The sequence below is a fragment of the Homalodisca vitripennis genome, chromosome 7 (assembly GCF_021130785.1).
Source record: "Homalodisca vitripennis isolate AUS2020 chromosome 7, UT_GWSS_2.1, whole genome shotgun sequence".
Classification (NCBI taxonomy): domain Eukaryota; kingdom Metazoa; phylum Arthropoda; class Insecta; order Hemiptera; family Cicadellidae; genus Homalodisca; species Homalodisca vitripennis.
Genome location: NC_060213.1, coordinates 138,092,527 through 138,119,118, shown reverse-complemented (window position 1 = coordinate 138,119,118; position 26,592 = coordinate 138,092,527). Strand labels below are relative to the sequence as shown.

General features: G+C 34.8%; 1 protein-coding gene across 3 annotated transcripts in view; it reads right to left on the bottom strand.

Annotated features, from left to right (window-relative positions):
• LOC124366408 (rho guanine nucleotide exchange factor 16-like) overlaps positions 1-26,592 on the bottom strand; it is a 94,384-nt gene that overhangs the window by 42,092 nt on the left and 25,700 nt on the right. The window contains exons 2-5 of one of the 3 annotated variants that reach the window (XM_046822936.1): positions 24,165-24,272; positions 9,066-9,310; positions 6,010-6,068; positions 1,181-1,307 (exon numbers count right to left, since the gene is read on the bottom strand). In XM_046822936.1, coding sequence (XP_046678892.1) covers positions 1,181-1,307; positions 6,010-6,068; positions 9,066-9,310; positions 24,165-24,271 — 538 coding nt within the window. In that variant the 5' untranslated portion in view covers position 24,272. Of the gene's footprint in view, positions 1-1,180; positions 1,308-3,918; positions 4,031-6,009; positions 6,069-9,065; positions 9,311-14,969; positions 15,113-24,164; positions 24,273-26,592 lie in introns of those variants that run through there. The other 2 variants (XM_046822937.1, XM_046822938.1) reach the window with 2 other exon arrangements.

Sequence of the window (26,592 nt, the reverse complement as noted above, 5' to 3'; positions counted from 1 at the left end):
TAAATCATTTGTGATCAATCAAAGAATAGTAGTATGGCTGTCACATTTTTGAAAATACCAATTTTATATTTGTACATGCTAATTTAGTTTAGTCGTAATGAACATTAACAATTCATTTATAGTATCTCAAGATCATAGAGTATTAAGAGCAGTTGTATTTGTATCTTGCTGATTTTTTTCCCACAAAAAATGATGAATTACTTTATTTGTATAGTAATGTTTAGAATGTCTCTTAACTTACAAGTATAGTTTTATATAAGATTGCTATCTTTAGACTAATCATTCACTAAATATTACGTTCTGATTATACGGAGACCACATATTCAGAGCATGCTGCAGCTGTTATGAGTTATCGAAAGCCAAACTTTTTTTTGAGAAACCCTTGTAAAAGGAAATCGTAGTTGAAAGGGCTGACAATAACGCCCTTTTTTTGAGAAAACCTTGAAAAAGGAAGTCGTAGTTGAAAGGGCTGACAATAACGCCCTTTTTTGAGAAAACCTTGAAAAAGGAAGTTGTAGTTGAAAGGGCTGACAATAACGCCGGCTATCAGTACTGGACACCCTTGAGTTTCAAAGATACTGCGCTGTGCTGATGGCAACAACTGAAAAACATCCCTCGAGATCGTACCAATCAGTAAAATAAAAAAATTCTCAAGGTTTTGATTATGAATGCTCGAGGGAGCTAAATATATTAGAATATTAAGGGTATAGTAAGAACAAGTACTAAGGAGCCACACGGACAGGTTGCGTTTGCGCGCTGCTGTCACTCAGGCCAATGACCTTGACCAATTTGATGCGTACCGCCAGTCAAACATAACTTCCCTGATCTTGATTACTATCTTAAATTAAAGAAAACCATATTCTATAATATTACCAGTAAATTTACCTAATCATTACAGCCCCAGTGTTCTTATTGAGTGGCCTCCGTTTACTCAGAAAGTACTAAAATAAAGACTAAAGTAGTATTAATAAAGACAATAAAGACATTTATTTATCCTTCGGCAAGTCACATAACAAGCAATAGACATCGTCAATACTAGAAACTATTAGTTGATTAATTTGTCACAATAGTGTTTTAAAAACTTAATCCTATTAAGCAATAGTACTCACTAGCCTATACACAATCTAGACTAAGTGTTAAAATTAAATTTAAATCATTGCTATTATTAGGCACCACATACCTGCACATTTCTTGGCTGTTACTTCTGGCAGAGAGGACCACGGACATCGCTCCTCCTCGGACATGAGACTCAGCTCCCTCAGACGATGAACTCCCTCCATCTTCTCCCCTGCAGGCCTCCACCTCTCCTGGCACAACAAAATTTCAAAAGTGAAACAACTTAAATATATGGAACTAAACTTACGATAATCAAGAGGTTCTGTAACCTCTTAAGTGCACCCAGCAGGGATCACTTCTGGCTGGTTTGTACCTTCCAGTTGAACCTACCACTGGGCACGGCAAAAACCGATGTCACTTAAATCTGGGCAATCTTATGGGTGTCCAGGAGCGGCACATCACTAACCACAAATGTCCAGATTCTGGGGTTCATGGTCAATTTGATAGGTATAGTCTACTGCTTAGATGACTGTTGGGAGTTGGTGGGGTTTGTTCCCTAACCTCAGAGGTTCTTGCTAGCCTCAACAAGGGTGTGCCACCCCCTGCCTGCTTTGACTGGAGAGGCTGGTTCAGAGCTGGCCTCCCCTTCTTCCGGGAGGACATGACTTTGAGATTAGTGCCCTAATTCTTCCTCATGGATCTCGATAGGAGGCGGCCCCTACACCCTAACCTTACCCACCCTGAATATCCTGTCACTCCGGAGGCAGCGCAAAGGTTCTTACAGGACTAAGTGCAATTTATAAGCTTCTTGTCCTAAAAGAACAAAAAAAAAAACCTCTTAAGTGAAGTATAACAATGTCAACTATAGTGAAATGAAAAATGAATGAATTTATTTCCCAAATATATGCACAATTTTGCAACCTTTACTAATAAACTTTACAATTGACAATTTTTTATAAATTACAGAAGTTACACGAATCCAAAAAAAAGGAGAAATACCATAAGGAAAAACAATGTCTGCAGGAAATGAGCTAGCATTGACTACAATGCCTGTGGATAAATTCGACTTGCTCATGCTTAAAGAAATAACAGAATGAGTATTTATCATTTATAAATTGAGAATATAATGAAAAAGGTAAAAACTGTGTAAATTTAATTTGTAAGTGCTGAAGTGTAAAATATTATTAATTTAAAAGAAGTTTACAATAGGATATATAAAGAGCAAGGATCGCAGTAGATTACAATGGAACTGTCGTAGTGATAATGAATGATGAAGGGAGGAAGGGGTGGCCGTACACAGGTCAGACTGTCCGTCCGCCCTTAGTTCCTAGACACTGCCTCTGCATCCTCAATAGGCAATAATAACAACCACTGGTTATATTTTATTTAATAAATGTAGAAATTTCATTAAAAAAATAAAATAGTTGAATAATTTAGCGATAGTTTGCTTCTTAGAAAAGAACAAAATATTTGACATTGTTATGTATTTTCCACAAACTAACTTAGTATCTGTTCTCTTTTTCTAACAAAAATTGTTGATATAGACAAGAACAAAAGGAACTAGCAAACCCAATCTAGATAGAGCTTTGGAGTTGCTCTAAAATAAAACAAACACAATAATTCTGATGTTACAACATTAAAATTACTGTTATTTATGGCAGATGAATAAAACATTCCATCTTTTTCTCTTTTTTTTGTTACAGAATCTAAGAGTATTATTATATATATATTATTATATATAAACGTTTGGTGTGATCTTCATATCCTTGACCTCCACTTTCATTTTATTAAAAAATATGCAACATTTCAGGCTTGCAGCACACCCTCTTTGTGGTACAGTACCAAAATATAGAATTCTCACCAAGAAACTGTGCCCTAATTTTATCCAGTTTCAGAATATTTCAAACTACAAGTAGTAACACTCCTCTGTATATTTTAAAATCTGTTACATAACCGTGCACTTTGGCTGTTTCCTTTTGCGTTCAAAACATAAATCAGGAATTTCAAAGCAATATAATTGTTAGACAATTCAATTCTGCCCTTAACACATCTCACAACTTAAATTTGATTATTTTCATCTTTTAACGAAGTATTTAGATACAGGTAACCAAATATAAACCAGTTCTATTGAATTTTATGCGTTATTAATTTAATCCTCAGAAGACAACATGACTATCACCGTTAAGGATCCACCTCCAAACGAGTATAAGAGACAGGCATCTTCTTTGTTTGAAGGTTATTTTTGACGATGGAAGGATTGTGAAGAAAACAGGATTTTTCCGGACATTTGCCATCGTTCAGGGAAACAAGAAATCAGTAACACTACGTTTCGAGATCTGCAATCTGATCTCTTCTTCAGGTAAAGAACTAACCTAATACATAATTACTAACCTAGTTTGTAATTATGTATTAGGTTAGTTCTTTACCTGAAGAAGAGATCAGATTGCAGATCTCGAAACGTAGTGGTACTGATTTCTTGTTTCACTGAACGATGGCAAATGTCCGGAAAAATCCTGTTTTCTTCACAGGCATCTTGTTTTTAGTTATCACATTTTTGTGCCTGAGTCCGGGAATGACTATTTAACAGAACGATCGACATCTGACATCTGTCATTATATGGTCATAATAATAATTTAATGTTCAATTTCCGGTGCGTCAAAGCTTCAAGGAAGGACTCATTCAAATATTACACGTAAACAGTTTTGTGATACTCAATTAGTTTCACTTACATTCTACACTTAACGTTAAATCCATAAATATATAAAACTAATAAAAGTATTGGGAATAAAATATTGATAAAGAATCAATTAGTAATAAAATTCCTTAGTGTTTTGCAAAAATAACGGTTCAACAAAAACTTACAGTCGGCAGTAACTCTATCCAGAGAGACAACACGAGGCAATCAAGAGGTTACTGTTAGTACTAAGTAACATTAGTTACTGGTCATAAACCAGCTATCTTCAATGCTAGGTACTGAATGGCGTTGAAGGTCGATTCAACGGTAATGTTTCTGTTTGTGTTGATTATTACTGCGCATCACTGTCTCAGCGATCATTTCTTTCATCTTCATGGAATTTACTTTACTAGTATGAACTTGCATTTGGGAAATCCGAGAAAAACTTACGCAATACATATATATTTGTCACGTACAATTATCAATAGCTTTATTATATTTTACAGTTCTTGGGCTAAAATTATCTAAATGACAATGACACAAATACCAAAATTAGTTTTCTAATACTTGCTAAGTGATTGGTCTTCTAAGATCCTCAGGGAGAATCAACAACTAATTCTGGAATGTTTCAACACATTGCATAAGCTTCATCCTTATACTGTCAAAAATCAATTACTGAAGACTATACAGAGTTTATCCTATATACAGGGTGTAACAAAAAGGTTGGGCTGGCTATGCATTTTTAGATCCTGTGTGTGATTCTAAGCTAAACAATTTTCATTTTGTTTAGCAGCTAAAAATCTTACAAACATGTTAGTTTGGTTATGTTTACATTTATTAGATGTTAAAATTGGAATAGTCAGTCCTTACATAAAATGGTTATTTCTTACCTGATTTTTATAAATGAGATGTCTTTGGAAACAAAAAATAATTTTAAAACTTCTATGTGTCATAAAATTTTGATAAAAACAGTGGTTTATTAAATATTTTATAAAACAAAAATTAAATGGCTGCCATTTTGAAGATATTAGAACAAATGTTTAAATACTTTACCTGATATAATACTTTCTGACATGAACCCGTTTAACAAGTTTTGTAACAATCGTAAAAATAAAATTGTTTTAATAAAATAAACAAAATGGTGTATAGCTGCTAAACAAAGCTTAGAATCACACATAGATTCTGAAAATGCATAGCCAGCCCAACCTTTTTTGTTACATCCTGTATGTACTCTACCAGCTCTATACTATACTTTTCCAAATTACAGTGGTCCAGACTTCATTTGAAAACTACTTCAAACTATTTCTAGTTGTTTACAATCCCATTTGTAACTATGATTTCATTCATAATCCTCAGTGTCCCATGCTTAGGTTGTTAGAATGAAAATTGCTAAACAGTCATAGGACACTGTCATCTGGTCCTTAAAGGGTTGAAAATTTACTGTGAAAATTACGTTCTTTCAATGTTCAGCACAGATTTCATTTTAACCCTTCGCACGCGGAGTACGGGAAATCCTGCAAGGTAAAGATGACTCAATATGTGTGTAATGACAGGTCTCGCTATTAAAGCGTAAAACTGATGTTAAAATGTATTAACTGATCATCAGGCAACAGATGCTCTTTGTTCAGAGTTATCAGCCAATTGTAACGATCCGAAAATAGTTGTCAAAACAACTGAACGCCATTTTGCGCTATTCGCTGGCATGTTTTACAGCTTCAGGAAGGATGACAGAGCAATTCTCGATATCCCTGCAAAGACTGTTCCTATGTCGATTTGTGTGTTATATATAAAATCTGGGCGATGTTTATGGCAATTGTAGGATGACAATAATTGGGATTTCAATTTTGTTTATTTTTAATTATAATTTTTTTTTGTATTTTCAGTAAATTGGCAAATTCAAGGTTTTGTTTTTTATACAAATCTATTTGTAAAATCTCTTTTAAGAGTCTTTATGAAAATCAGATTCGAAAATCTTAATTTAACTAACACAACAATCGGATCATTTACATAATTTATTGGACAAATATTGTTACCTCTTGAACAAAATAAACAGAACTATAATTCATGCGTTTTTAAGAATCCCTGCCCACCATAATTATTGCCCATTCACCTTTAATTTTTCTCATAGTTAATAAATCTTTCTAGCACTTTTAGAGGTAACATCACATCAGAAGAAGCGTTTATAATTTGTATGTAGAATATGAATTACCAGTGAATTAAATTTGCTCAAAGGTGTATGTATGTTTATAGGATGATAGTTGTTTGATCAGCTACTGTACCTTTTCTCTTCTTACATACTTTGGAGAATCTATGGTGTCCTCAGTGACAGAGTCCAATTCTGAAAACAACACACATTTTAATTATTTCATGACAACCATTTGTTTTTTTATCTTAGGACAAGAAGCTTAGAAATTACACCTAATCCTATAAGGACCTTTGTGCTGCTTCTGGAGTGACAGGATATTCTGGATGGGTAAAGTTGGGGGTAAGGGCCGCCTCCTATCGAAATCCATGAAGAATAATTTAGGGCATTAATCTCAGTCATGTCCCCTCGAAAGAAGGGGAAGCCAGCTCTGTACCAGCCTCTCCAGTCAAAGCAGGAGGTGGCACGTCCTTGTGTCTAGACTGGCAAGAATCTTTTACTCTTAGGGAACCCCACCAACTCCAACAGTCATCCCTTGCAGTAGACTAGACTATCTAATTACCCTTGCACTCTAGAATCTCGACATTTGCACTTGGGCTTGTCCTGTGAGAACATAGAAAGGGTTTTGAATTTCAAAAAGAGGGCAAAAAGAACATTGGCTGGATCGGGAATACGTGATAGTTGCAGGAGAACTTTTTCAAGATATGAAAATTTTGACAGTGGTTTCTTAATACGTCCTGGCAGTGATTTCGTCTGATTCTACAAATCGACTTCAAGACTTGCTGGTATTCATTAACACAATCTAGATTTGCAATCAACTGCAATCTTTCATTTCACTGCACAGCGTAAGACAGCACTAAGTTTTACAACCTTCTCCCAGATGAGTTGAAGATTCGAAACAACCATCTCAGACTCCATTTGAAAAAATGGCTTGCTCAACGACCATTCTACACAGTGGATGAGTTCCTGTCCTGGAGAAACTTTGACAGATATATTTAATGTAACTTTGTTCTTGTAAATATGCAATGTAAATTTTTGATACCTTTCAAATCTTAATAACTTTGAATAAAGTAATTCTCTCTCTCCCCCTCTCTTATTCTACCACAGTTTGGCCTTTCCAGCAGTTCACTATTGGTGCTAATCACAGTGGTTATCAGTGTTATTCGTGGTTGTGAAAATGTTGAAGAATAAAGAGAGAATAATGTACCAATGTGAAAATTCTTTAATAAAATCAACAACATGTACCTTTTTAATAGTGATAACAATGTGCTTGGAGATGATTGCTTATCTCAAACAGGTTTTTGAGTGGTTTAGGTGGTGTAAAAATTGCCTTGAAGACACTGATTATGACTGGTCAACCATCTTCAGGGAAAAAAAGACGCACAGTGGTTGGGATTGTTAACAATATTCAGAAATATCTATGTAGAAATGTTACTACATGGAATTTTCTTTTCTTAAATGAGTAAACAGAAATACGATCCAACTAAAAGAATCAATAAGGGATTGATTCTTCACTAGGACAATACTTTAGTTCACAACGATTTGTCAGTAACGTTTTTGTCAGAGCACAACATCCCACCTTGGACCACCCATCCTACTAATCTGATTCAAAATTTAAGTCCACCTGATGATTTTGTTTCTTTAAGTTAAGGCAACTTAGAAAGGAGCAAGAATTGAGTCTGCTTAAAACCAGTGGCAGTAAAAGCAACCAGTTATGAAAAGGATTCCACTGCACTGTGAAATGGAAAATTCAAGCGGAGCAATTTAGTGATGAAAAAATGCGCATATTTTGGAGGGGATAGGTAGATAGTAATGAATCCAATTTTGTGAAACTTCAGTTTAGTTTTTTTAACTCCTTGTTTCTGAAAGAATTTGTATTGTTTTATATTCTGCCTAAAGATGTAGCTATGTAGCTATGTTTAAAAGTTGGACATTTTAAATAATGTTCAGCATTTTCTAAAATTCTGATCTAACTGTCATTGTTAAATATTTTCCTACTCAGTCCATCAAATGTTTTCTGGGTTTTTAACACTAATGTTTTGTTTGTAAATTAAGTACTGAAACGGTTTAGAAATAATATTATATCACCATGTTTCTTCCATCTAACGTTTATTTTATGTCCATCGCCAACTTTATTGATGAACAATAAAGTATAAGGGCTTAATATTACCAGTAATGTTACTTCATATACTGTCTTATTACTAATCATTATAAATAGTCTCTGGAAATAATTTATTTTCAAAAAATAATATCAAGAAAACCTTTGTATACTGCAATGAAGAGCAATTGGTATTTTATGAGACTTGTTCAGCAATATACTATGCTTATTTTCAAAAGTCAGCGCAAAAAATACACTTAATTTTTTAGAATATTGTTTGGTAATAACTCCCCATTTTTGTTCAGGACTGCCCCAATATTGTAATATCTTTCAAAAAGGAGGATAGGTCAAAGGCTGTAAAATAGGTATAGGTTTTTTAAGTCATCCTTGTTAAAAAAAACCCCTTCTCCTCCAACCACTTGTTATATTAGAGGATAAATGGTAAAACTAAGATGTTAAAACTGAAAAGTAAGAAAGATTGAGATTGAGTTGGAACATTGCCTCCTTGAATGTAGCTCCTAGGTCACAACTCCAGAACAAGTTGGCATTGGAAAAGGTTTTTTGGACCACCCATGGACTTGTTCTTGTAATTATTTTGTAGGTTAGTCTAATAATGATACATAACATGCCTATGTATCAGACATTGTTTTGCCCTCTTCCAAACAGGAAAACAATTATTTGTTCAACACTACCATAAACAATCTCCATGAACTTTCTGGGTAAATAATGTGTCTTTTTTCATGAAAATTCCAAATTGGTAACAAATTATTTTGACACAGTCCTCTGAAACACACTGTCCTCAGAACGCATCACAAGATGCTTTGAAGTGATTTTGTTTTTGAAAATCATTTTACTAGCTCTATTCAAACAAATTTTGACCACAAAGTAACATTCAAATATGACTAATTTGAGTTACTTCTTCCAAAAAGCATAACTAATCAACATCAGCAGTAGTAGCCTTAACATTTCAATAATCACTTTCGGAACTTTGTTTTTTTTTCAATTTTAAAACTTTTTCAACTTTTACCAGTTGCAAAAAGTTTTTACCCATAGAATTTTGAAATTGAAATACATTTTCAAGACCGATCACTTACTGCAGGCGTGGGTGAGCCTCATCCTGTTACTGAACAGAATGGAGAGTCTTCGTTTGGTCTTCCATTCCTTGATGTGAGCGCAGATGCAGGAGTGCCACTCTAGCAGCAGTGCAGTGTCGCCAACAATCTCCAACTGACAGTTTGCACCCCTGTACTGCACAATCAGCTGACTTGTTGAGGGAAAGGTAAGGCTTGCGGAGTATAGCGGGTACACAAACCTGGGCCGCTCCTCGTCTGTTGGTTCACTGTAACAAATTTGTAATAATTATTTTTCAAATTTAACGCCTGTGTGAAAAAATAAAATCTAGTTGAATGTATTTCCTCTTTCTTCAAAGAATAAGTAATAAATTACAGATAATGATTTATTAGTGGAAGACATAATTGTACTATCTCTTTTGGCATTGAGTAAATTGGTTGTTACACTATGAAGTGTTTATTAAGAGCTGTACTTGTGGCCATTTTCGAACAATGTTAAACCACATGTACTTTTACGAACTGAATGTTTAGGCCCAGAATTATGGAAGAAGTATCATTTTAAAGACCAACACACATCCAAACGCTTTATAGTTTTTTCTATATTTTTAAAGGTTATTCAAAAAATTCTTAAACTTTTTGTACTTCACCGTTTAAATATTTGAAATTATTTAATATTATTATTATGTTAATGAAAATAACTAAAAAGCGATGGATTGCATATCATATCTTCAAAAAGAACAAAAATATATACCACCCATTATTATACGCCATAAAAGTGTTCTAAGTTTAATATTGATCTTATGGAGTAAATGTCAAGGTCATTTCACAACGGCTAGTGGATTTCTGAGAATGAAACTTTAAAACATCGTACTAATAAACTTTAAAATATGATGTTGTGGTATATAAATATACACCATTTAAGGAATAAAGCAAAGATAACTAAAGATACAATTTAAAAGAAAAACATTATTATGACAAAATTTCTTATTTTTTACTGAACATTTTAGGAAAATCCTCTACTCTTAGAACACGTTACTATACTTAACATAGGAGAACCATTGAGAATAGTATGTAAAATTTTAGTAAAAAACATTAATTGCACGGTTTTCTAGGTTAAAAATTTAGATGTCAAGTTAACATAATTCTCATTCAAAACTGTTACTGTACAGGCTTGCGAAAAACAATTTACTAACAGTATAAACTAGTCTTTTAAAAAGGTTCTACTATCATTATTAATACTTATTTCTTACATGTGGATAAAGCACAATGTAGTACATATAGAAACTCAACATTGAAGTAGTTGAACAAAACACAACAATTATTTGTGATCACTGTCGGTGATTACACTTAACGGTCTAATTGCGCTAAAGACCCCCCACGCGGAGACACTGTCGGAAGTCCCAAGCTCTCCACAGCTCGTGTTTGTTGGACAAACTGACTTCAAAAAAGTACCTGATTGGGATCAAGCCCTCATATTTAAAAAAACTCTTTATGATAAAAATTCAATGTTTTAATCATCATTTGGAAATATTACTAGATGTACTCTAGCACTCTAGATTATTTGTTGTAAGACCACGTCGAACTCACAATTTTTTGAAGCTTGGTCTATTTACATGACAACTTTTGAGATACTTGAGATACCAAACAGACAACATTTTTGAAACTCCAGTTTTAAAGCATAACACTTGAATATTCCAGAAACAAAAGATGGCTTACTTCATACTTAAAATCTAAAAATGTATGAATTTCCACCATGTGCTTTTGTCAAAACTTAATGTTTTGTTTTTTAATTTGTGACAAGAATCTGTAGTCACAAAGCATAGATTTAGGGAGTTATTCAATTATGTAATGAGATAGTCCAGTTCTGAGAATGTTTTTGCATTGCATAAATAACCCCTACTATAATAGCTACCAAAAAATTGTGTAAAATCAAAATTCCCTGTGATTAAGGCTGATTTTTTCAAACTGGCACGGAAAATCTTGTCAATAATATTTAAAACTTGAACACGTTAAAAGTGGTTTTAGATATTACAACAGTGTTTGTGAAATTGTGTTTCAAACAATTAATTACTAATGTATAATTATTTGGTTTTTTGTATAACCTCGTGTAGTTTAAAACTATTACACAAGGACTATTGTATGAATGACTTTAACTTCCAAATGAATATACAAAGATAACCACTTTGAAATATTCATACATCATATGATAATTTTGTTAGGACCAGTTCAGTTGTAGTTGTCATCAATTTTATGAATGACTAAAAAATGAATTTCAGTTTTCAGCATAGTGCATAACTATATATTTGTGAGCAACATTGAGAGTAGAATCGTGATATAACTGGAAATAAAGTCTACACAGAATTTAAGTTCCTAAAGGAATTAGTTATGCCAATCACTCTTAACTACAGTGGTGAAACATTTCCATTTCATTCATAGAATTGAAAATGCTTCAATCACCTAAAAACTCATTTTTGGAGTTCCTGTCAACATAGTAAACAGTGCTGAAAGAATGTTTTTTTCTTGAAACTCGTCATATTTAAAATCTACTTTAAACCAAGGACTCTTCTATAGATGTTACTTATAAAACACACAAATTTAAGTTTAATGAACTAGTAAACCATTTTGCTAATTTAGAAGACAAAAAATGTCATGTATTGTTGGTGTGATTTAGTTGGAAATTACTTTTTTATTGTTTTAATAACTTTCTAGTGGTAAATTACTACTCCCTGATTGAAAGGCTTATGTCTTGAAAATCCCTTACTCTAAACACGAGGTAAATCCCTCCGTGTATTTCAAGATCCATTTTGCAGAATAGCTTACATTACAGTGTAGGATGATCTCGGACTGATTACGCTCAAGAGGTTATCTGCTGTAAAGATTACATGTAATTTCTGATGCCCAAAATTTCTCATTTTACAGGTACAACAACATAGATAGAATAACTAACAACCGAGCTCTGCTCTGGTTTCTTTTCTGGAAAGTCATCATCTCAGATTAGCAACCAAGTAATTCCACAATAAATTTCATCACATGTGTTACTAGCTTACTGACAAGTAAACAACATACAATAATGCTGTATTATACATTCGTCTGTTTGATTACAAATTTTTATTTTTCCCATTGCAACATGGTTTATTTCGAAGCCTGCTGTTAAAATTTCCATTATCCTACTTTATTAGTAACAAAATTTAAGAGTTTCCAAGAGTAAAAGATTGTGTTGACCAAATTATGAGGCTAAAACCACTTCTTTCATAATTGTACATAAAATTCTTTGGAGTTTGAGATTTATTTTCCAAAATTATCTTGTATTAAAGATTAGGCTTTTAAAGATCTGACTAGCCCCTACAGTATCTCAGATGATGGCCAGAAATGGCCTTGTTACCTTCTCACATATTCAGTGTATATTACTCAAAAAGTGTAAGTACTATTCTCACCTGCACATATAATTAAACAAGGTAAGAGTGCACCACAACACGTCATTACACAAGGTTCGGTAAGATTGCATGCAAAATTTCAAATCTATATTACTCATTTCATTCACTAGTTGTCCTACAGACAGATAGACAGACATACATACAATCACACAGAAAAAATTGTTTACAACTTCCTGGGAGACAAAAGAGAAATTGTGTCTGCCTACTGAGTGATAAGCTTCAATGACACTCGCTTAAACTCCATGGTTGCACATGTACGATTATAAAACGCATTCTTGTCTATATAAAAACAAAGTTTCATGCAAAATTCAAAGAATATATATGAAATTTTTCTCGAGATATCTTGTCACATGATACATTCACATTTTGTTCAGTAAGTTGGGTTTTACAATGGTGTTCAAACAATTTCCAATAAACTGGTGAGGGTACTACAATGTTAGAGTGCGCTTAAGTGAAATATTGCCACCACTTTAATCATTGACTACAGTCTGTTATATTTTTTTTCTCTATGAATAACATTTTCACTTGTTAAAATCTCACATAATTCACATAGCTTTTTTTAAAAATGTATTTATTCAGCTATTTTCTCCTTGCCATCATTGTAACGCATATAAGACCAATGTACAAATATTCGCTAACACTCAGCCATATCCCATGGAGTAATATACACCATCATCGAACTCAGTGTTTCTCATACATAAATGTAGCTTCATGCAAATTTCAAACCTATAATAGCTGAGTTCGTTTTCGAGATATCATACAGACAGAATGACAGACAGACAGAAATGAAATTTTCCGGCCCCACCAGTGATAGGCTTCACTAAAGCTCAGCCAATAACAAATGAGTCTACTGGAAACATTTACAGCACGCTCTGGTGGCCAGACCTAGTACTATCATTGATATCTTTTATCAATATCAAAATATCTGAAGAATAAAAATACACTAATTACACTTAATTGGTGCATACATATGAATACAAATTTGTCAAGTGCTCCATTATTACATTATTTGTTTGTGTTGTTTACTCAATTATTACAGTAATAATTACTATATAATCAAATTTTTGATTATTTTTATGAATGAATGTATGAATATAATTAGAACAAATATTTTTCTAATTATATAATTTTTAGTTTCATTTCAAATTTATATGTAACCATGAATAAGAGTTTTCTGCTAATTTATATATCATCAAATTTACATTAAAATTTGTAATTAAATAATCAACTCCAATAAATACATTTTTTTGTCAGTAAATCTGTATGCTTACAAAACTGAATACTGTATGTGCAATGAGCACAAAATAATCTAGATTTTAAAGGCTTTTTGGCATTTTTTTTATTTTAGCATTACCTACATTAGTTACAAGCTTGTCCCTTGTATTATTGGACTTTTAATCTTATTAATAAAAACACCATCATGAATTTCAGATTAAGTTTTTTTAATACTGGAAGGATAAGGAATCAAACGAACCAAAACTTGAATTTTTTATTGGAACTGTTTAGTACCCATTGAACTAGTTTTTGGTATTCCAGCAATGGTTCTTTTCTTTAGTAAATCAATGCTAAATTTATTTTATTTTGCTATTCTTGGGAGTTGAATCAAATAATGTCAGCAATTCTTTGAATACCTTCATACTTTTTGGTGATTCTTTAGGCCGACTCAATAATATAGCATATTTTGGTATATAAACAATATATTTAAAATAATCAGTAATCAAATTCATTAAAGTTGATGGTGGTAATAGAATGTTAGGTAATATGAACTTTTCTATACCTATATTCCATTGCCTATTCCCCTATTGCTCCTAATTTTCATCCCAATTATCAGGAAAAAACATAGACTTGAGCAGCATTATATCAGAGTGTGGTGTTCATAACAATTTCTCAGTGCATTATACAGTTATCACAGACTTGTTGACGCCTACTCCAAGTTTTTTGGTGCTACGAAACTAATTACGTAAGGATAACTTTCCAACTGAAAATAACTTTTTGAATATAAGTTTCATGTCATCCTACAGACAGCAATACAACGCATAATCCCAAATAAAAATATGCAGAATGAAATGTTTTGAATACTAATTAATTGTTAGTTTTATAGATATTTTATAAAATAACAATTATATTTGGCATCAAATGGATACAAAATTAAATTTTAAATCTTTTTCCTTCAAAGCTCTTATGCATAACGGCAATTTAACATTCCATTAATGTTTTACTACCAAGACCGTTACTAATCAATGTCGCCTAGCTTTTACAAACATTACGAGCCCGTCTATACGATAGATGAAATAATTTTAACAATCGACATTAAATCGCGGAAACGGCACTAAATGCGATCGTTAAGCTGCAAGAAGAGAAAATCCATCCTGCATTTCTCTAAAACTTTCTACCAGACTTACAACTTTCCATCTAGTCAAGTAAACTTGGAAGTACCAAAGTTACGAGACTTACAACTACAGCAGATTGGTTTCTTTCAATGCAAAATACTTACCACAATAATTGAGGTTATGTGGACGTCGCTGCGAGAAAACACCTGGTGGAATTTACGAACCGACCACACAGCTGACACCTGCACAAAACGAAATTCCAGCGCCTACTGATTCAGTTCGCTCGCTCGCTCGCTGAATCACCCCGCCCAAGGCCAACCGGTTTGGCTGCCCTCTACACGACCACTTCCAGGCCTTCCAGTGACTGCCGCGGCTGGGGGCGTGTTGAGCAGACTGGGGACAAGACTGGAGGTGGAAACCACTTCCTCCAGTGAAAGTATTGGCAGGTGCCACGACTCTGTCTCTGCGGTTTTTATAATTTAATTTACCTACGCAATCGTACAGTCCCTGACAACTCTGTGACTATCCACAACGTGCTCTTGTAAATTGCAAAATCCTTGATCGTTTTTACGAGAGGTCTTTCTGAGGAAAGATTGATTTACTCAAATAAAGAGTGCCAAATTAGTGCGTTAACAGATGAGTTTCCTAATTACAAGAAGGTACGAGCACTAACCAAATGTTTGGGAAACAAACAACTGATACCTCTCAAATGGGACATGTTTGGTGGGTGCTCCCGGCTTGTGCAAGCGTACCTTAAAAGTGGCCGTGCTCGCTTATGCGTTGACGGATTTTGATGGAAAAAGAACCGTTGGAATTGTAAAAAAGTTCAAAATATTTGGTGTCTTGTAAAATTTGTATAACTTATTTTAAACAGCTGATGCCTATCAAAAGACAAAATCGTAGTTGCTCCCGGCTTGTGCAAGCGTACCTATAAAGTGGCCGTGGTCGTTTATGCGTTGACGGATTTCCTGGATAAGGGTACCGTTGGAATTGGTACAAAAATGTCTAAATAGTTGGTATCTTATGCATTTTTATAACTATACAAATGTGTTTGTTATTTGACTTTAAAATTTTTAAACAGACGCCATTTTTAAGCGGGTAAAATTATTTTGTTAATATTTTATTTCCATAACGGTCCACCAAAGGTTAATACAATTCTCAAGTTTCTTAACTTTATCTTCACTGGTTCAAAAGATGTAGTCTTGTTTATAAACAGACAGATAGACGGAAAACTTAAGGTTTTAGGACATACATGAACATTTTTGCTCATGTTTATGTGTAGAACAAAAGTCCAAAGTATTGGAACACTTTTACTGAACACCATGTAGATCACTCGACGTATTCTGTTGGCGAAGATTCTCCAAGCAGGTCGTGTAGGTCGTAAACGCTGTATACTAAGACCATATGCGTATGCTTGTGCGCGACGAAAAGACGATTTATCAGCGCTAATATCAAATAAAACCCAAACCAGAAGACCAGTCTACAGAATTTGCTAGTGATGCGCCATTTCTCGCTAATAATAAATTGTGGTCCTAGGTCTGGCCATCGGATCGCACTGCTGTGAACAGTGTTCCAGTGAGACTTTCGTGATCCATATTTTATGTTGGCAATATGTTACTTACGACTCATGTCCATCCTCAATGGCTGGTCAACTTTGCCATTTTCACAGTATTCATGCAATATGGCAGATTAATTGTCGAGTGCTTAATTGCATAAATAAATTGTAATTACTACAAAATTAATAACGTGAAAATGTGTAATTCTCCGATTCGTTTGTATATTACTTTATTTCATATTGCAACACCATGTACAGGCTTCGCTTAGGTTCAATGCAAAATTTCAAGTAATTTCGTTATTAACAGAAGGAACGACAGAAATTCATACGAAGAAGGAATTTTTACATCCACCAGCAGACAATACAGAAATTGTGTCAGCCTACTGAGTGATAGTCTTCAATGACGCTCAGCCAATTCCATGGTTGGAATGCACCATCATAAACCACATTCTTGTCTATGTAAAATTAAATTCCATGCAAAATTTAAAGTCTACAGATGAGGCCTTTCTCGTTATATCTTGCAATTTTAAAGAATAACGTATTTGTTTATTAATTGGTTTCATATTAATGTTTAATTAGTAAAAGTCTACATCCCAAGTCACCATAAAATTGTTATGTGTTGGAAGAGTTAAGGCTTATTATATATTCATTAATATAACTTATAACTTCATTAATATTCCACATGTTAAAATCTCATCTGGGTGTAATCAGTTTATTTACAAATTTATTTTCTTGTTGCCAACATGGTTATCTGTAGGACCAATGTAAAAACAACCCCATATATTGATATGCACTGAGCATCATAAAGAAATGAAGCTTTATACAGAATTTCGAGCCTGTAGATTAGTTTGTTTTCGATATTGTACGGATAGACAAAATGCAATCATTCAAGCCATCGAGTGTTTGGCTAAACGTTAAGTAAATAATATATATATATATATATATATATATATATATATATATATATTATTTACTTTTATATATATATAGTATATATATAAAGTGAGGGCTCTGTGGTGTAATGGTAGCACATTCACCCGGCAAGTGAGAGATCCTGGTTCGAGTCCCGGCGGAGCAAGTACTTTTTGCGATTCAATGTTTATTGAAATTTAATTAGGCTATTGCCGTTTATACAAATTTAATAAATGTAAACAAGTCATTTAATTTGACAGGTATTTGGTCTTCCGATCATATGTTAGTTTGGTTATTTAAACGCGTATGCGACAGATACGGCCAAATACAATATAATTGAATCGTAAAAATTAAGGGCTCTGTGGTGTAATGGTAGCACATTCACCCGGCAAGTGAGAGATCTGGGTTCCAGTCCCGGCGGAGCAAGTACTTTTTGCGATTCAATGTTTATTGAAATTATATATATATATATATATATAAGTTCATTATTATATTTGACTAGTTGTTTTCCGCGGCTTCGCACGCTTTTCGTAAGCTTTGCCCTTGTATGAGCACTTCTGGTTCAAGTGAATTATATTTCCAACGCCGATGTAGAGTTTGCCTTGATGTCACGATCAAGAAAATCTGTAAAAAGTGTATTGTACACGTACATGTACTTTATAATAAAGTGGTCTAACACTCAAGCTTTAAGTTCAACCCAAACATTAATTTTAAAAACATAATACCTCAAAACTTCAAATAGTATTTTGTTGTTTAATATACATAACGGTCTCGTAATTGCAGTTTATAATGTGCAGGCCTTTTGAAAACCTTTATTTTTTTCCAGCGTTGCTTGGTGGCGAGTTACATCAATGGGCGGGCGTAGCATATAAACCTTCTCCGTGGAAAAATACATATACATACAAATTTTCATAATGATCGGTCACATAGTTTACGATTCTATAAAGCACATACAGAGACAAACATTATGCACTTTATGTATGTATGTATATATATATATATATATATATATATATATATATATATATATATATATATATCTTCATTTTTATACTCGTAAAAACATTGAATTCAAGGCGGTTGATAAGAGCATGGAAAAATTCCAAGTGCGTTGGCTAGATTTATTATCACATCTACTTGAAGTACTTACTATGTAAATATTTACAGGATGGCGTAGATGAACTTCCGTGTCGAGTCCTTGGATTCTGCGAGAACAGGTAAAAAGAATCCTGTGTGAAGTACGATCTTTGGTTAGATGAACTATAAAGCGCGTTTTGTCCAACAGAAGAATTAAATAATGAGTGTTTTCTTGTCTTTTTCCGTATAAGATTTTATATACAATGTCCCAGAAGTGACTGGGAAAAGGGTTCCAAATTACCTAACAGTCAATTTGATTATATCGGTTATGGAATTTACTTCTTGCGTTTAGTGGAGTATAACAAATAAAGTGGTTTAATACGATATGAGAGATAATCAAAACGTCAAACTGAAGGATCTATGGTAATAAACGTTTTTACTTAATGTTTCCTACGTCCGTTCTCGAGCTGCAGCGCCCTGAAAGTCCAAAAAAAGTTATATTTCCTCTACATTTTTGTTCATTTTTGGTGCTACTTTTCTGGTAAAGAACTCCAAGGGTTCGGTTGTTTAAATTGGGTGGGTTCAGCGTAATGTATCCTTGATACGCCAGTGTTTTGGAATGCTTAATATGCACCTGAAGAAGAGTAGAGATACCAATTCTCAAAAAGTCGCGTAAAAATTAAAGAACCCTGCGTTCCCCAATATTATCAAACTTGTCCAAAAACGATTACCAACATATACTTACTCGCAGTATGCCTATTCACGAAGGGAGATCAGTCAAAATAAAACAAAAATCAAGTTTCAATGAACGTTTCACTGGTGGTAACTACGTAAAATTACAAAAAAATGGAATTACTTTATGCGATATGACCCCATACCGTACTTGCTTTAAAGTATACTAAACGAAAAATAAAATAATGTCTTATTTTACCAGGCTAAGTTAGGGTTACGAAGACCTCTCTAACATTTAACTTGGGGCCCAATGGTTCAAAGGTGATCTCCGAACCACCACCAACGGCCGGGCAGGCGGGCTGCTAGCAAGGACAGGATCACTCAGCGGTCACCTATCCAAGCAGCAGCCACGCTCGACGTTGCTTGATCTGGTTATCTCGCGATAACCGCCATACCTGATACACTACGCCATTGGCAAAATGCCTTTAAATACCGAAAAGAACCGAAATGTAGATTTTCAACCATATTAAATTTGTTCGTGGCATCAACAGACCACAATGGTCGTATGACTCAGAACCTATTGTTGTTATACGAGTATTCACCATCAACTTACAGTGTCTAAGGTTGGGGTTAAAGTGTTTTGGAGCTTTGTACTGTCATAAATCCAGCAATGCTATGGTGCTGTTTTTAATAACATAACGTATATTACCTAATTGAGATTAGTTTTTAAACACCCAAATCCACATATTCAGTCATTTTTCTGTTACAAAGACTACGGGTGCATCCGATTTTATTGAATTTAGCAAAACAAATTACATTTACACACTTTTTAAATTTTTCATTATATTCTCAATTTATACTTAGCCCGCTATTTATTTAAGCATGAGCACTAAAGTCTGCGCACAAGAATTTTAGCCCATGGAGGCTCATTTCCCAAGGACAATGTGTCCCTTTATGGTGCTTTTTCTTTATTTAATTTCAAACAATTCTGTATAATCTTAAAAATTGTTAATTAAGTTTTTTTTGTAATTTTTTCAATATTGTACATATATTTAGGAAATAAATAGACCAATCATAAAAAATCTGTGTTTAACACCCAAATCCATTTATTCAGTCATTTTTCTGTTACATACGGCTGTATCCAACTTTATTGAATCTAAAATCAAAGATTATGAAATGCTTTTTAAATATTTAATAAAAATAAAATATTTAAATCTTTTTTATGTGTTCCACCATACATTAGGTGCTATGAGACACATACGCATTGAATAGTTACAATGTTGTAACCTTTCTGAGTTATTAAACTTTGAGTGGAACGCCAAAACAGACAGACTTACGCAGGCAGAAGCGAGATAAAATACTTTTACGATTGACGTAAGTAGTTTATTCTATGCGACGACGCCCGTTTTGTAGGTTAGTTGTGGGAAACGGTAGAACGGCAGCTGCAAGTCGCGTCACGCTGACTACAGTACGTGGGAAACGGACTAACTTACCTCTGCAAGTCTGCAAGATACGGGTAGAAAACTAAGCAGCGGTCAGTATAGAGCGAGCCTATAAATTACTTGTAACGAGTCTCCCACACTGCAGTAATACTGTGACAGTGGCGTACCACGATTCGAGTTAGGAGGGGCCAAACCCATCTCTCATGTTTCATTTGGGGAGGGGGGGCTGGATCGACTTCGTTTTTTTATATTACCAGGGCCGTACTTAGTTTTGGCGGGCCCTGTCCTGATCTCCGCCTGCCGACACAGTTCCTTCAGATAGACGTGTGGCGAGGCCCGACTCCCCTGGGGGCCCGGGCCCCGGTAAAATTGTTCGAAAACCCCGGTCTGAGTACGGGCCTGCATATTACACACAAGAGACAAAGCACCTTTATAACATGAAGACAAAATTCCAAGAAATGTTAAAGAGGATTTTATTGCCCAGAAACTATATAAAAACAAATATTCCAGGAGTTGTCAATAAAATATTGCATTAAATGTGTTGTATAATAGATTAAATTTGAACTGCTGTAGAAAAAAATCACTTAACGAAAATTGTTTGTTGTGTATGAATAATTCTGAATCTGATTCTATAAGCAACACAATTTATTAATTTTAACATCACGGTATATCAACGAATTAGCAATTAATAATACCAGAGTTTAAATTAAGTCATAAGAATGTTTATACATATTTCTATGATATTTATAAGAGTAGCAAGGTACATAACATTTCAGGTGTATAGCTCCATCCATTCTCAAGACACTACCCTGAGATGTAGGCTGTGCTAACGCACAGCCAAATTCCATGGGTTGACATACACCATCATCGAGTCAATGCTGGCTATATATAAATGAAGTTAGACAGAACAGAACAGAGCAGACAGACAGAAATGCAATCTTCCATCCCCTTGAGTGACAGGCTTTGCTAACGCACAGCCAAATTCCATGGGTTGACATACACCATCATCGACTCAATGCTGGCTATATATAAATGAAGTTAGACAGAACAGAACAGACAGGCAGAAATGTAATCTTCCATCCCCTTGAGTGACAGGCTTTGCTAACGCACAGCCAAATTCCATGGGTTGACATACACCATCATTGACTCAATGCTGGCTATATATAAATGAAGTTAGACAGAACAGAACAGACAGGCAGAAATGCAATCTTCCATCCCCTTGAGTGACAGGCTTTGATAACGCACAGCCAAATTCCATGGGTTGACATACACCATCATCGACTCAATGCTGGCTATATATAAATGAAGTTAAACAGAACAGAACAGACAGGCAGAAATGCAATCTTCCATCCCCTTGAGTGACAGGCTTTGCTAACGCACAGCCAAATTCCATGGGTTGACATATACACCATCATCGACTCAATGCTGGCTATATATAAATGAAGTTAGACAGAACAGAACAGAGCAGACAGACAGAAATGCAATCTTCCATCCCCTTGAGTGACAGGCTTTGCTAACGCACAGCCAAATTCCATGGGTTGACAAACACACCATCATCGACTCAATGCTGGCTATATATAAATGAAGTTAGACAGAACAGAACAGATAGGCAGAAATGCAATCTTCCATCCCCTTGAGTGACAGGCTTTGCTAACGCACAGCCAAATTCCATGGGTTGACATACACCATCATCGACTCAATGCTGGCTATATATAAATGAAGTTAGACAGAACAGAACAGACAGGCAGAAATGCAATCTTCCATCCCCTTGAGTGACAGGCTTTGATAACGCACAGCCAAATTCCATGGGTTGACATACACCATCATCGACTCAATGCTGGCTATATATAAATGAAGTTAAACAGAACAGAACAGACAGGCAGAAATGCAATCTTCCATCCCCTTGAGTGACAGGCTTTGATAACGCTCAGCCAATAAGTGTTTTGTTTTAGTTCGTAGAGCTAAAAGGTCTTGTAAAGTACAAATTGGTGTAATAAATTATATCCTTGTCAGATAATTGTATTGCTTATCATGGACCGGTTGGCGAAACTCCCTGCCCCCAGAAACCCCCCTCTGAATACGGCACTGGCTCATGAGACTCTATCTGATTTTATGAGAGCAGAACATAAAACCTGCCACACACTTCCAGTCGGAGCTCATTGCAAGTCCGGGGCGAGATTTTCATTAAGTCAGCTGTTTTCTACAACATCGTAATTTATTCCGAGCGTAAGCAGTTGATGCATTCGTAAATCTCGATTCAGAATCATAAATTATAACGCTAACAAGTTCTTTGAGCGAATAATAAATATCTAGAGCAGCCCGTACCAAAATAGTCCTCTTCTACAGCACGCGCAAACCACTGTTGCAAATTGTGTTTGAAAAATTATTGACCCTTCCCGACATACTCTGCAATAAACACGCATCATCAGCTGATATCGCAAAAAATACCCGTACGATTGATTTCATTCATCTTTCTGCAGACAGTATGTAAATCAAACACCAATAAACAATATGTGAACGGATCAGCACGTGGTCAGCGACGATATGGCAACACCGCCTCATATGTCATCGGACTCTTTTCGTGAGGGTTACAGTAGGATTTTCTTCTTAAAGCAAATTGCCAACAAAGGATGGTTGAAAAGTATATTGAGATTTCTGATATTTGTATCGTTATTGTTATACAAAACTGGAATAACTACGTCCCTAGAACTGACATCTGTACTGTGTGTCACAATCATGATGCAAAGTTCATTTGGTGCAACCGGTTTTATGTTCGATTTTTTTATATTTATTTTTATTTCTCTTTAAAAATAACGTTTTTGAAAACAGTTAAAAAAATTTTTGTTCAATCCTTGAGGGATCAGGCATTAAGTAGAACATTAGAGGAATTTTAATTAAAACGGCTAAATAATAATAGTATAAAAAAAAATAAAAATAAAAAATAAATAAGAACGTGATTTTTATTATTTAATTATAATCAACCATCAAAATCAGTATAATCGCCAAAATGATTATCATAGCCAATAAATAGGTTTCGAAAATTGTGTGTGTGTGTGTGTGTGTGTGTGTGTGTGTGTGTGTGTGTGGCGCGCGTGTGGGCGCGCGTGCGTGCGTGTGAGCTTATCACTCGAGAACGATACAGTACAGCCGGAAGTTGGGATTTCCACTCCATTCCATAGTCCAAAATTAGATTACAGGAACCGGAAGTATACTTTTTTGCCTACAGCAGGATTTTTTAGAACAACCTATATATTTTAGACTTGATCGAAACAACAAAGCAACTCAACTGTAGCACCAGAAACACAATTCGTTCGAACCAGAAGTGCTACTGCCCATGGTTTGTGTTCGTCAGGTCTCTTTTGCGAATTTTCTTGGACTAATTGAAATGTTTGTACAATAATTAAAGTTAGGTGGACATCGTGCAGGTAGATATTGGTTTGATAAGGGTACGTCTGCTCTGGAGTCCAAAACACCTCGTTACTGTCCTGTAAAACGAAGTAACTACGACGAATACAAACTGGATAAAACAGGTCAAATTAAATACAAAATTTGTTCTAGTTAGATTCCTTCAACGAGTGTGTACTAGCTTACTATAAATTCTTCTGACAGTGCTGGAAAAGTGTGTGTTTAACAATATTTACATAAGTCTTCCGATAGTGTAAATGTTATCTAAACAACAGTAGAAGACATTCGTCACTTACTTGTGCAACAGAAGCAACCCGTTGCGCAAAACTGCCCACAACTTCTGGCGGTGACCTCCGTTGACCTTGACTTCCAGCCAGCCACGTAACACTTGGTCAGCCACCATCCTGCGAGCAGCAAGGAAGTACGATAAGTGGACTCGTAGACAATACAAGTTACCGGTCACCAGTGCTGTCGCATCTTGATGACACGGATCTAGGTAGGCCTGTATTCTGCTTCGTCAGAGCCAGGTTAGGTTGCGTTTCACACGCAGACGCACGCGCAGCAACCGAGGCTCACATCTGCGATGACGTCCTCTGCTGCGTCCGCTGGAGGCTGCGATTCTAGGAACATAAGTGAGAGAATTTATGTCTGTCTCAGTTACACAATGATGGCTCTCTGTAGACCTTCGGCAAAATGAGCGTGCAAAGGAACCGGGTATTTTATGTTTGATGTTCTTCGAAAAGAACGCAACTCCACGAAATTCTGGGGGGTTCCTTGCTAATGGACTGATTATGTTGACAGGTATACAGGGTGATTCAAAACTAAACGGCAATCTCTCGGGAGCTTATTCTATAGCTAAAAACAAGTAAAAAAGTTCATGTAACCATATGCCCGGAACGCTTCGTTAGCGAGTTACGCCTAGCGAAAGATTTCGCCCGGATTTCAGAACCCTTGGTGAAGTCAGGCCGTATAAAAATGGTAAAGGTAGTTACAAAGATACAAATACGGATTGTTTGTTATGTTTTTTATATCTGACAAATTTATTAAAATTGTCCCAGAGCTGTAAATGCAATACTTTCAGAGATATCTTACGTAAAACACAAGAATTGGTGCAAAGAAATAACACATTTTTCTGTTTAACGTAAGATTACTTCCATAAATGTTAAATAAAGGTCATTTTTATCTTAAACTGATTTGTAGAACATTTAATTCTGAAAAGATTCATTGTGGAATTTACTTAGGAAAAAAATTAATAATAGGTATTGAAATTTAGCTTTATTTAAAAATAAAACAGACGCACAAAATGCATATTCTTATCTGCATAAAATATTAACTAATGTTTAGGTTTGAGTAACAGCTGATCATTTATTCAACACTTTTTATCGTCATATTTTCTTTGCAAAGGTTGGCAATATCAGCTGATCAACAATTAAGTTCATGAAGTAATATTTGAATAACCTTTATGGAGGTTTTTGTATTGTGGCGTGTGAAGATTGTATTTTGTGAGATCCTGTGATTATTTGGAAATATTTTATACAAGTGTATAAAATATTTTATTAAATATTTATTTTTAAAATATTTTATTAAATACTTTTATAAAAGTGTATGTAATTATCTTAGTAAATAATGGCAGATAATGTAAATGGTATGTATTCGTTTGAAGAGTATACAGACATGATACTGATTTACGGCAAAGTTAACAAGAATGGTTTAGCTGCAGTTCAGGAATATATCGTGATACTTTTCCACATCGAAGAACACCTGATCGCAAAACATTTGAAGCTGTGGAGAGACGACTTAGAGAAAACTGGTAGCTTTAAACCGAAGCGAATAGTTACTGGTCGTCAACGTAGCGCAAGGAACTATAATAATGAACAAGCAATATAAATGCTGTAGAATTATCACCAACCACAAGCACCAGACGATTATCACGTCAGTTAAATATTTGCCAGTCAAGCGTATGGCGGACACTTCATGAAGCACAGTTGCACCCATTCCATATAACACGTGTTCAAGACTTATTACCGCAAGATCTTAATAAACGGAAGATGTTCTGCTGCCGCTGGTTAAGAAGAAATTGTTTACGACATCAGTATTTCTTCGGCGTATTTCTCGTTACTGATGAATCCTGTTTTACTAGAAATGGAATTGTAAATTTTCGTAATACCCATACTTGGGCGTACGACAACCCACATGAAACTGCGACAAAGGCATTTTCAACATACATTTTCAGTCAATGTATGGCTTGGTGTTCTGGGTGATAATTTGATTGGTCCATTTTTCCCTCCCTAATCGACTTAATGGAGTAGCGTACTTAAATTTTTTAAGAACAAACCTGCCTACCCTCTTGGAAGATATTCCTGTTCAAAACAGAATAAATGCATGGTTTATGCACGACGGAGCACCTCCACATTTTTCTAATGATGTGAAAAACTATTTAATTGATACATACGGTAGACAATGGATTGGTCGAAAATGGACCAGTAAAATGGCCACCACGTTCTCCTGACCTCACGCCAGCAGACTTTTTCTTATGGGGTTGGATGAAGTCAATTGTTTATTCAAAAACGGATTAAAACCATAGAGGAGTTACGTAATCGCATTACAGAGGCGGCAGAAACTATCAAGAATGCTCCAAACGTTATGAAACGCGCTAGAAAAGAGTGGATTCGTCGTGCGAAAACGTGCATTGCTAACAACGGAGGACACTTTGAGCAACTATTA